The 12500-nt window shown below is 46.2% G+C and overlaps 1 protein-coding gene across 1 annotated transcript in view; it reads right to left on the reverse strand.

Moving 5' to 3' along the window:
- Positions 1-1424: 1424 nt before the first annotated feature.
- Positions 1425-12500, reverse strand: part of clcf1 (cardiotrophin-like cytokine factor 1) — a 17615-nt gene continuing 6539 nt past the window's right edge. The window contains exons 2-3 of the mRNA XM_041232115.1: positions 2568-2731; positions 1425-2222 (exon numbers count right to left, since the gene is read on the reverse strand). Of these exons, the coding sequence (XP_041088049.1) occupies positions 1587-2222; positions 2568-2731 (800 nt within the window). The 3' untranslated portion in view covers positions 1425-1586. The remainder of the gene's footprint in view (positions 2223-2567; positions 2732-12500) is intronic.

Below are 12500 nucleotides of genomic sequence, written 5' to 3' on the forward strand. Positions count from 1 at the left end.
AGAGATCTCAACACTGCAGAGCTGTATAGAGGTCTATAGCAAAGAGATCTCCACTCTCAACACTGCAGAGCTGTATAGAGGTCTATAGGAAAGAGATCTCAACACTGCAGAGCTGTATAGAGGTCTATAGGAAAGAGAACTCCACTCTCAACACTGCAGAGCTGTATAGAGGTCTATAGGAAAGAGATCTCCCCTCTCCACACTGCAGAGCTGTATAGAGGTCTATAGGAAAGAGATCTCCACTCTCAACACTGCAGAGCTGTATAGAGGTCTATAGGAAAGAGATCTCCACTCTCAACACTGCAGAGCTGTATAGAGGTCTATAGGAAAGAGATCTCCACTCTCAACACTGCAGAGCTGTATAGAGGTCTATAGGAAAGAGATCTCCACTCTCAACACTGCAGAGCTGTATAGAGGTCTATAGGAAAGAGATCTCCACTCTCAACACTGCAGAGCTGTATAGAGGTCTATAGGAAAGAGATCTCAACACTGCAGAGCTGTATAGAGGTCTATAGGAAAGAGATCTCAACACTGCAGAGCTGTATAGAGGTCTATAGGAAAGAGATCTCCACTCTCAACACTGCAGAGCTGTATAGAGGTCTATAGGAAAGAGATCTCCACTCTCAACACTGCAGAGCTGTATAGAGGTCTATAGGAAAGAGATCTCAACACTGCAGAGCTGTATAGAGGTCTATAGCAAAGAGATCTCAACACTGCAGAGCTGTATAGAGGTCTATAGGAAAGAGATCTCCCCTCTCCACACTGCAGAGCTGTATAGAGGTCTATAGGAAAGAGAACTCCACTCTCAACACTGCAGAGCTGTATAGAGGTCTATAGGAAAGAGAACTCCACTCTCAACACTGCAGAGCTGTATAGAGGTCTATAGGAAAGAGATCTCCACTCTCAACACTGCAGAGCTGTATAGAGGTCTATAGGAAAGAGAACTCCACTCTCAACACTGCAGCGCTGTCTAGAGGTCTATAGGAAAGATATATCCACTGTCAACACTGCAGAGCTCTATAGAGGTCTGTAGGAAAGAGATCTCAACACTGCAGAGCTGTATAGAGGTCTATAGGAAAGAGCTCTTAACACTGCAGCGCTGTATAGAGGTCTATAGGAAAGAGAACTCCACTCTCAACACTGCAGAGCTGTATAGAGGTCTATAGGAACGAGATCTCCACTCTCAACATTGCAGAGCTGTATAGAGGTCTATAGGAAATAGATCTCCACTCTCAACACTGCAGAGCTATATAGAGGGCTATAGGAAAGAGCTCTTAACACTGCAGCGCTGTAAAGAGGTCTATAGGAAAGAGAACTCCACTCTCAACACTGCAGAGCTGTATAGAGGTCTATAGGAAATAGATCTCCACCCTCAACACTGCAGAGCTCTATAGAGGTCTATAGGAAAGAGATCTCAACACTGCAGAGCTGTATAGAGGTCTATAGGAAAGAGATATCCACTCTCAACATTTCAGAGCTGTATAGAGGTCTATAAGTAAGAGAACTCTCAGAGTTTAGAATGGGCGGGGAGATGGGAGTGGTTACACGGCCACTCCCCCCCCTCTTGAACAGCCATGCCCCCAGCCTCAGCTCCGCCTCTTTTGCACGGCCAGCCTCTTTTTCAAGCGGTTGAAATCCTTTGCAGAGCGCCAGAGCCAAGTCTGCAGTTCCCTCAGCACCCAAAAATCGGCCATCTTGCGCGAGAAATCACTGGCCGGCCTGGCGTACAAAGAGGCGGGGCCTGTCCTGGAAGGGGCGGGGCCCGACGGGGGAGAGGAAGAAAAAGGGGCGGGGTTTCCCGAGGCGGCATGTCTGAAGAGGAGAGGCCTTTCTGTTACGATCACTTCCCCAAAACCAGAGTAGTCTCCCAAACTGGGCAGCAGGGCGCTGGGTTTGAGGTGCCCCGCGGGGGCAATGGAGGGGGGTAAAGGGTACCCCAGGCCGCTCATCACCCCGGCGATGCTGATCAGGAGCCCCTGCAGGCCAGTGCACAGGTGGTGCAGTGATCGCTGGAGGGAGGGGCACAGGGTCCCCTCAGCCAGCCCCCTCACTGCGCCCAGGAGCAGGCTGTAGGCACGCTGGTTCTCGGACAGCCTCTGCAGATTGCCCATCCCTTTCCAGATGTCCAGTCTGGTGGTGGCGCTGGGCAGGGAGGGCTCCGAGGAGTTGGGGCGCGGGGCGCTGAAATCGGGGTCGTTGAAGGGGGGGCCTAGGTAACTGAGCTGGAGAGTAGAGAGAGAAAGAGAAAGAGATTGAGAGCGAGAGCAAGAGAGAGAGGGAGAGAGTGAGAGAGAGGCAGCGAGAGAGAGAAAGAGTTGTATTGTTATTATTTGTTTAAACTGTAAAGCACAGTGTATGGTCTATGGTGTATAGTCTATGGTATTGGGTGCACAGTGTATGGTCTATGGTATTGGTTGCACAATGTATAGTCTATGGTATTGGGTGCACAGTGTATAGTCTATGGTATTGGGTGCACAGTGTATAGTCTATGGTATTGGGTGCACAGTGTATAGTCTATGGTATTGGGTGCACAGTGTAGAGTCTGATTTGGTATCTCTCATACTCACATAGGCTCCAGTGACGGCTCTCAGCTGGTGCTCCAGGTACTTGGTCAGCTCGTAGGTTCTCTGAATGGAGGCTCCCGAGGAGACGGAGTCAGTCACGTTGAGGGCAGGGACTCTCAGAGCATTCAGCAGGGCAGCCAATAGGAGTGCGAGGGGGCCATGGGGACCTGTGAGGGGAGAGAGGGGACTGGGTGAGAGGGGTGTCACTCAAAACAGGACGGGGAGAGGAAGGGAGTTTAGACTTGAAGTCTTTCTCAGCGTCTTCAGTGAAAATTCAATGGCAAACGTTTCCACTAGAAGACTTTCTCAGTCTCTCTTTTTGTGTCTGTCTCTCTCTCTCTCTTTCTCCTCTCTCCTCTCTCTCTCTCTCTCTCTTTCTCCTCTCTCCTCTCTCTCTCCCCCTCTCTCTCTCTCTCTCTAAGTACTGTTATTTCCTCTGTTGGTGGTATAACTGCATCAGCACTTTCACCATCTCCATTCCCCTCTTCTCTCTTTCTCCTCATCTCATCCCTCTGACCCCCTCTGCTTCTCCAAAATTAGGGGGTCATTACCTCCCTTAGGGGGGCTCAGAATCAGAGAACCTGTTTAAAATCCCTGACATTAACTATTCCCTTCCCCAGCTAAGATAGACAACCAGTACAATAAACACAATTCAGACAACCCCCCTGAGCTTCAATCTGCATAGTTTAATATATTATACAGCAACACCAAACACAATTCAGACAGCCCCCCCGAGCTTCAATCTGCATAGTTTTATATATTATACAGCAACACCAAACACGATTCAGACACCCCCCTGAGTTTCAATCTGCATAGTTTTATATATTATACAGCAACACCAAACACGATTCAGACAGCCCCCCTGAGCTTCAATCTGCATAGTTTTATATATTATACAGCAACACCAAACACGATTCAGACAGTCCCCCAAGTTTCAATCTGCATAGTTTTATATATTATACAGCAACACCAAACACGATTCAGACAGCCCCCCTGAGCTTCAATCTGCATAGTTTTATATATTATACAGCAACACCAAACACGATTCAGACACCCCCCTGAGCTTCAATCTGCATAGTTTTATATATTATACAGCAACACCAAACACGATTCAGACAGCCCCCCTGAGCTTCAATCTGCATAGTTTTATATATTATACTGCAACACCAAACACGATTCAGACACCCCCCTGAGCTTCAATCTGCATAGTTTTATATATTATACAGCAACACCAAACACGATTCAGACAGTCCCCCTGAGCTTCAATCTGCATAGTTTTATATATTATACAGCAACACCAAACACGATTCAGACAGCCCCCCTGAGCTTCAATCTGCATAGTTTTATATATTATACAGCAACGCCAAACACGATTCAGACACCCCCCTGAGCTTCAATCTGCATAGTTTTATATATTATACAGCAACACCAAACACGATTCAGACAGCCCCCCTGAGCTTCAATCTGCATAGTTTTATATATTATACAGCAACACCAAACACGATTCAGACAGCCCCCCTGAGCTTCAATCTGCATAGTTTTATATATTATACAGCAACACCAAACACGATTCAGACACCCCCCTGAGCTTCAATCTGCATAGTTTTATATATTATACAGCAACACCAAACACGATTCAGACACCCCCCTGAGCTTCAATCTGCATAGTTTTATATATTATACAGCAACACCAAGTAGTTGCAGTTAAAGAACTACAGCTCCCAGTGTCCCTCGCCATTGCCGCGGGTGCAGAGGCATGCTGGGAGCTGTAGTCCTAACCAGGGCTGTCCGGATTCACAGTACAATAACTTTGGCAGCGCAGCTAGAGCTGAAGAGCAGTCAAAGCAACACAGACTGAGCAACCAGAAAAATGGAATTCGAAGCTGCTAGATTAACTTGACTTTATAAACTCTGTGTTCCGGTCAGATCTCTGGTCGTTCTTTCATGGAGGGTAATTTCAAACAGGAGTCTAATGTCTCAGAGGTAAGTCTGCTGCTGAAAGTAATGAAACTAATGCACCAATTTTCTATTATACAAGCTGGGCTCTGCTCTGAGACTGGAAGATAATACAGACAGGGGCTCAAATGGGCTTAAAATTGCCTCTCGTTTCTCTCGCTCTGAGAAAAGTTCCATTTAGACCCCTTGTTTACCGCTCCTGTAAAGGGAGGGGTCAGCGATCCTGTTAATAAAGCTAATAAGAGGTGAGAGAATGGATTTTAAAGATGGTCAGCGCTCCTGTAAAGGGAGGGGCCAGTGATCCTGTTAATAAAGCTAATAAGAGGTGAGAGAATGGATTTTAAAGATGGTCAGCGCTCCTGTAAAGGGAGGGGTCAGTGATCCTGTTAATAAAGCTAATAAAAGGTGAGAGAATGGATTTTAAAGATGGTCAGCGCTCCTTTAAAGGGAGGGGTCAGTGATCCTGTTAATAAAGCTAATAAGAGGTGAGAGAATGGATTTTAAAGATGGTCAGCGCTCCTGTAAAGGGAGGGGTCAGTGATCCTGTTAATAAAGCTAATAAGAGGTGAGAGAATGGATTTTAAAGATGGTCAGCGCTCCTGTAAAGGGAGGGGTCAGTGATCCTGTTAATAAAGCTAATAAGAGGTGAGAGAATGGATTTTAAAGATGGTCAGAGCTCCTGTAAAGGGAGGGGTCAGTGATCCTGTTAATAAAGCTAATAAGAGGTGAGAGAATGGATTTTAAAGATGGTCAGCGCTCCTTTAAAGGGAGGGGGCCAGTGATCCTGTTAATATAGCTAATAAGAGGTGAGAGAATGGATTTTAAAGATGGTCAGCGCTCCTTTAAAGGGAGGGGCCAGTGATCACGTTAGTAAACCTAATAAGAGGTGAGAGAATGGATTTTAAAGATGGTCAGCGCTCCTGTAAATGGAGGGGGTCAGTGATCCTGTTAATATAGCTAATAAGAGGTGAGAGAATGGATTTTAAAGATGGTCAGCGCTCCTTTAAAGGGAGGGGCCAGTGATCATGTTAATAAAGCTAATAAGAGGTAATGGATTTTAAAGATGGTCAGCGCTCCTTTAAAAGGGAGGGACCAGTGATCGTGTTAAAAGTTAATTTTTCGCCCCAAGCCAGTTAACTGAAGTGAAGCAATGTTGTCTAAACTTGATGCACACTTGACTGATCGCTCGGGGATAAATGAGGGATGTCTGGCATGGCCTGTTTATTTTTTAAAAAGGGCGTGCATTCTGCATGCCTCCCTCTCTCTCCCCCTCTCTCCCTCCCCTCCTCTCTCCCACCCTCCCTCCTTGCGCGACTGACAGATGAAAAGAGGTTGTGTTTGTAATTGCTTGTCAAAGAGCAGAGCTGGCACTAGCACAGCCCCGAGCGTCTCATGAATGTAACATCTCAATTAAAGGGCTTGTTCTCCTTATAAAAGGCTGCTGAGTGAACAGGAGGGAGAGAGTGAGAGGAGGAAATACAGCCCATCAATAATACAGCTTCTGTTGCAGGAGCCAGGCCACCACACTGCAGCCAAGCACTCTAACCACTGAGCTCCCCAAACCCACTGCCTTCCACACTGCAGCCCAGCGCTTTCTTTATCAAACCACTGAGCTCCTCAAACCCACTGCCTTCCACACTGCAGCCCAGCGCTTTCTCTATCTAACCACTGAGCTCCTCAAACCCACTGCCTTCCACACTGCAGCCCAGCGCTTTCTTTATCTAACCACTGAGCTCCTCAAACCCACTGCCTTCCACACTGCAGACCAGCGCTTTCTCTATCTAACCACTGAGCTCCCCAAACCCACTGCCTTCCACACTGCAGCCCAGCGCTTTCTTTATCTAACCACTGAGCTCCTCAAACCCACTGCCTTCCACGCTGCAGCCCAGCGCTTTCTTTATCTAACCACTGAGCTCCTCAAACCCACTGCCTTCCACACTGCAGCCCAGCGCTTTCTTTATCTAACCACTGAGCTCCTCAAACCCACTGCCTTCCACACTGCAGCCCAGCGCTTTCTTTATCTAACCACTGAGCTCCTCAAACCCACTGCCTTCCATACTGCAGCCCAGCGCTTTCTTTATCTAACCACTGAGCTCCTCAAACCCACTGCCTTCCACACTGCAGCCCAACGCTTTCTCTATCTAACCACTGAGCTCCTCAAACCCACTGCCTTCCACACTGCAGCCCTGCGCTTTCTTTATCTAACCACTGAGCTCCTCAAACCCACTGCCTTCCACACTGCAGCCCAGCGCTTTCTTTATCTAACCACTGAGCTCCTCAAACCCACTGCCTTCCACACTGCAGCCCAGCGCTTTCTTTATCTAACCACTGAGCTCCTCAAACCCACTGCCTTCCACACTGCAGCCCAGCGCTTTCTTTATCTAACCACTGAGCTCCTCAAACCCACTGCCTTCCACACTGCAGCCCAGCGCTTTCTTTATCAAACCACTGAGCTCCTCAAACCCACTGCCTTCCACACTGCAGCTCAGCGCTTTCTCTATCTAACCACTGAGCTCCTCAAACCCACTGCCTTCCACACTGCAGCCCAGCGCTTTCTTTCAGTGACATCATCCACCCCCATCCCAGCAATATAAACCAGCATGTCAGTGACATCATCCACCCCAGCAATATAAACCAGCCTGTCAGTGACATCATCCACCCCAGCAATATAAACCAGCCTGTCAGTGACATCATCCACCCCAGCAATATAAACCAGCCTGTCAGTGACATCATCCATCCCAGCAATATAAACCAGCCTGTCAGTGACATCATCCACCCCAGCAATATAAACCAGCCTGTCAGTGACATCATCCACCCCAGCAATATAAACCAGCCTGTCAGTGACATCATCCATCCCAGCAATATAAACCAGCCTGTCAGTGACATCATCCACCCCAGCAATATAAACCAGCCTGTCAGTGACATCATCCACCCCAGCAATATAAACCAGCCTGTCAGTGACATCATCCATCCCAGCAATATAAACCAGCCTGTCAGTGACATCATCCACCCCAGCAATATAAACCAGCCTGTCAGTGACATCATCCATCCCAGCAATATAAACCAGCCTGTCAGTGACATCATCCATCCCAGCAATATAAACCAGCCTGTCAGTGACATCATCCATCCCAGCAATATAAACCAGCCTGTCAGTGACATCATCCACCCCAGCAATATAAACCAGCCTGTCAGTGACATCATCCACCCCAGCAATATAAACCAGCCTGTCAGTGACATCATCCACCCCAGCAATATAAACCAGCCTGTCAGTGACATCATCCACTCCAGCAATATAAACCAGCCTGTCAGTGACATCATCCATCCCAGCAATATAAACCAGCCTGTCAGTGACATCATCCACCCCAGCAATATAAACCAGCCTGTCAGTGACAACATTTCACACTCCTAACTTTAAAGTCTGCTTCAGAGCTCTATTTTCGAAACGTCCGCTCTGGTGCACTGGGGTTTGAAACCTCTAAATCGCTGCAAGGAGAGGCCGCTAATCCCGACGCAGTCAGAGCACTAGAGCAGCCATTTGGACAAGAGCTCCAAAGCAGACCGCAAAGCTCTAAGAGCAAAAAGCTGGCAGGACATTAAGAAGGAAAAGGAGAACGACAAATCAGTTTATGAAGCAGCTGTAGGAGCACGCTGGGGGGGGGGGCTGTAATTACAGGAACCCACCGCTCTATAAGAGAGACAGGAACAGGACAGAGCTCTGAGTCTCGTGCGGCAAAGCTGCAGGGAGAGGAGTGGAAGGTAAACAGTTTCAAAACTTTGAGATTGGATTTTGTTTTTCTTAAATCGACTGCAGGTTTTTGGGGGTTTTTTTAAACAAAGGTTTCCCATGTTACAATGGGCACCCCCCAACGGACGCACCGCACCCCCCCCGCCCCCCCCCCCTCGCTCAAATAGACACGTCATTGATGGAGACTCTTTAGATTTCGTTCTCCGGTTTAGTTAAGAAGTGCCTTCACTTTCGAGAATGTGTCACAAATGTAAAAACCCACCCCCCCCCCCCGACCTGGAATGGTTCCTCTTCTTGAAGAAAACCAAAAAAAAATGTTCAAAAGGCAATTTTTTTTTTTTTTCAAAGAGGAGGGGAAACATTAACTTAAAAGCCTGATTTAGATTTGTGTGTGTGTGTGCGTGTGCGTGTGTGTGTGTGTGTGTGTGTGTGTGTGTGTGTGTGTGTGCGCATCTGTGTGTGTGTGTATGTGTGTGTGCGTGTGTGTGCGTGTGTTTTAGTTCTTAACAAAAAGCATTCTTGTGCTGGAATTTATTTTAAAAAATTGTTTTTTTTTTTTGGTTTTTTTTAATGGATCCAGATCATTCTTTTCTGAGAAACTCTGTCCCTCTCTTTTGCTGTTCCAGCTGTTCTTATACCCCTTTAGAGGAGCGCTGACCATCTTTAAAATCCATTCTCTCACCTCTTATTAGCTTTATTAACAGGATCACTGACCCCTCCCTTTACAGGAGCGCTGACCATCTTTAAAATCCATTCTCTCACCTCTTATTAGCTTTATTAACAGGATCACTGACCCCTCCCTTTACAGGAGCGCTGACCATCTTTAAAATCCATTCTCTAACCTCTTATTAGCTTTATTAACAGGATCACTGACCCCTCCCTTTACAGGAGCGCTGACCATCTTTAAAATCCATTCTCTCACCTCTTATTAGCTTTATTAACAGGATCACTGACCCCTCCCTTTACAGGAGCGCTGACCATCTTTAAAATCCATTCTCTCACCTCTTATCAGCTTTATTAACATGATCACTGGCCCCTCCCTTTAAAATCAAAACTAAAACGAGTTTATAAGAATATAAACTAACTGGACAGACAAAAAGAGTGTGTAGCTGCACAATTTCGATTTTAGTTCATAATGCTGTTTTGAGAACTTGTAAATTTACTCTGAGTAAATATTGGCAATGGATTACATCCTTCTGAATTAAGATAACTACTCTGCCAATCGCTTGATATTTGCTTACATCCTGACACAGAGAAACTACATTTAATCTTTTAATACAGCTGTCTGTGTGCTGTAACCAGCTCTGTGTTTACTGAATTAACTCTACCGCAAATACAGTGCAGTCTATTCAATCAGCAACTCCAAACCAGAAGAGACAGAGAGAGAAAGTCAAGTTAGCAGAGAAACGTTTGAATGCCTTCGTCACCCAGAACTGCACTGGATCAGAAACTCCAAACCAGAAGCGACAGAGAGAGAAAGTCAAGTTAGCAGAGAAACGTTTCAATGCCTTCGTCACCCAGAACTGCACTGGATCAGAAACTCCAAACCAGAAGAGACTGAGAGAGAAAGTCAATATATAGACAGACAGACAGACACAGAGAGATAGGGAGATACAGAGAGATAGAGAGAGATACAGAGAGATAGAGAGATACACAGATAGACAGACGGTTCATCTCTCTTCCCTCTCTGTCATCACTCAATTTAAGAGAGCACAGAAACATGTTTGGTGAAATGGACACGTTCCTGAAAATGACAAGTGCTAACAAGAGCTGGATGGGATGAATTTACTGCCGGGAGACAGGGAGAGACAGAGGGCGAGAGAGAGAGAGAGAGAGAGAGAGAGAGAGAGAGCGAGAGAGAGAGAGAGAGAGAGAGAGAGAGAGAGAGAGAGAGCTCTCTGCTCTCTCTTCTACGTCGGGGCTCTCGCGCTCCTCTCTCTCGCTAGAGAGAGAGAGAGACAGAGAGAGAGAGCGAGAGAGAAGGAGAAGGAGAGAAAGAGAGAAAAGTATTTAGTGTGTTTCGATATGTCTTGTAAATTATCCCCTTATACAAATTTTACAATGCTTCCCTATGCTTTACCAGACCTCTCTGTGCTTTACAATGCTTCCCTATGCTTTACCAGACCTCTCTGTGCTTTACAATGCTTCCCTGTGCTTTACCAGACCTCTCTGTGCTTTACAATGCTTCCCTATGCTTTACCAGACCTCTCTGTGCTTTACAATACTTCCCTATGCTTTACCACACCTGTCTGTGCTTTACAATGCTTCCCTATGCTTTACCAGACCTATCTGCGCTTTACAATGCTTCCCTATGCTTTACCAGACCTCTCTGTGTTTTACAATGCTTCCCTATGCTTTACCAGACCTCTCTGTGCTTTATAATGCTTCCTTATGCTTTACCAGTCCTCTATATAGAATGAACTCAGTCAGCTTCATAGAGTCCAGTGAAAGCTGCTGAATAATGTTCCCTTGTTAACATATTGAATTCCACCCCCTCTATATAGAATGAACTCCCTCAGCTTCATAGAGTCCAGAGAAAGCTGCTGAATAATGTTCCCTTGTTAACATATTGAATTGCACCCCCTCTATATAGAATGAACTCCCTCAGCTTCATAGAGTCCAGTGAAAGCTGCTGAATAATGTTCTCTTGTTAACATATTGAATTGCACCCCCTCTATATAGAATGAACTCCCTCAGCTTCATAGCGTCCAGTGAAACACACACTCACACACACACACACACACATATATATATATATAGTGGTATCACAATGGTAAATAAATTCTAGGCGATGTTGGGTTGAGTTCTGGTTGGAGTTGATAGGAAGCGGCGAGCGTTATGCTAACAGATTGAGACAGCTCCACCGCATGAGTGGACTAATTACACAGAATACATTACTGGCGGTTTCCTTTCTCTCGCGGGGGGGGTTGAAGAGAGAGATAGAGAGACAGAGCGAGCGAGAGAGAGACACAGAGAGACAGAGTGAGAGAGCGAGTCACAATTATTTGTGACGTGTGTTTAGAAGTTCTGATCATAGGATATCACAACTTGGTTGGCGAATGAACGTGAGTTTTTAGATTAGGTATGGGAAAGCATAGGGAAGCATTGTAAAGCACAGAGAGGTCTGGTAGAGCACAGGGAAGCATTGTAAAGCACAGAGAGGTCTGGTAAAGCACAGGGAAGCATTGTAAAGCACAGAGAGGTCTGGTAAAGCACAGGGAAGCATTGTAAAGCACAGAGAGGTCTGGTAAAGCATAGGGAAGCATTGTAAAGCACAGAGAGGTCTGGTAAAGCACAGGGAAGCATTGTAAAGCACAGAGAGGTCTGGTAAAGCACAGGGAAGCACTGTAAAGCACAGAGAGGTCTGGTAAAGCATAGGGAAGCATTGTAAAGCACAGAGAGGTCTGGTAAAGCATAGGGAAGCATTGTAAAGCACAGAGAGGTCTGGTAAAGCATAGGGAAGCATTGTAAAGCACAGAGAGGTCTGGTAAAGCACAGGGAAGCATTGTAAAGCACAGAGAGGTGTGGTAAAGCATAGGGAAGCATTGTATAGCACAGAGAGGTGTGGCAAAGCATAGGGAAGCATTGTAAAGCACAGAGAGGTCTGGTAAAGCACAGGGAAGCATTGCTAACCAGGATAACAGTAAATGCAGAGTATAACCATGGGAAATGTCTTACAAGGAAAACCACTAATGGCGCTAAATGTAAGTTTATTTTTCTAAGAGAGCAGAACACGGGCTAATCCCCACGCTCAGCGCGTTTGAAAGGTGACGCAATGTTTCATGCGTGCAGGTAATCCGCGGCGGGGCGGTTTTCACACGCGTGTGCGTTTGTCAGGCAAGTCAAATAAACAGCGGTGCCGGGTTCCGCCAAGTCTGTTGGGAAAGCTTCGCAGTTTTCTGTGCCCGCTTTCTTTTTAATTTCAAACACATGCCGCAGTGGACGGTAATTGTCTGAGAAATGTTAGACTGGGAAAGAAAAACGTCCGCTTCGCCAAAATAAACATGAGATAAATACAACCGCGTGTTGAACAGTTCATACAGAACATTGGAGAAGTGGAGAAACCGGCACAGCTTTCCATCTCTCTGTCTGTCTGTCTATCTACCTATCTATTTATTTATCTGTCTGTCTATCTGTCTATCTATCTGTCTATCTGTCTGTCTGTCTATTTATCTAACTATCTATCTGTCTGTCTGTCTAGCTATCTGTCTGTCTAGCTATGTCTGTCTGTCTAT

The sequence above is a fragment of the Polyodon spathula genome, chromosome 29 (assembly GCF_017654505.1).
Source record: "Polyodon spathula isolate WHYD16114869_AA chromosome 29, ASM1765450v1, whole genome shotgun sequence".
In the NCBI taxonomy this organism is placed as follows: Eukaryota; Metazoa; Chordata; class Actinopteri; order Acipenseriformes; family Polyodontidae; genus Polyodon; species Polyodon spathula.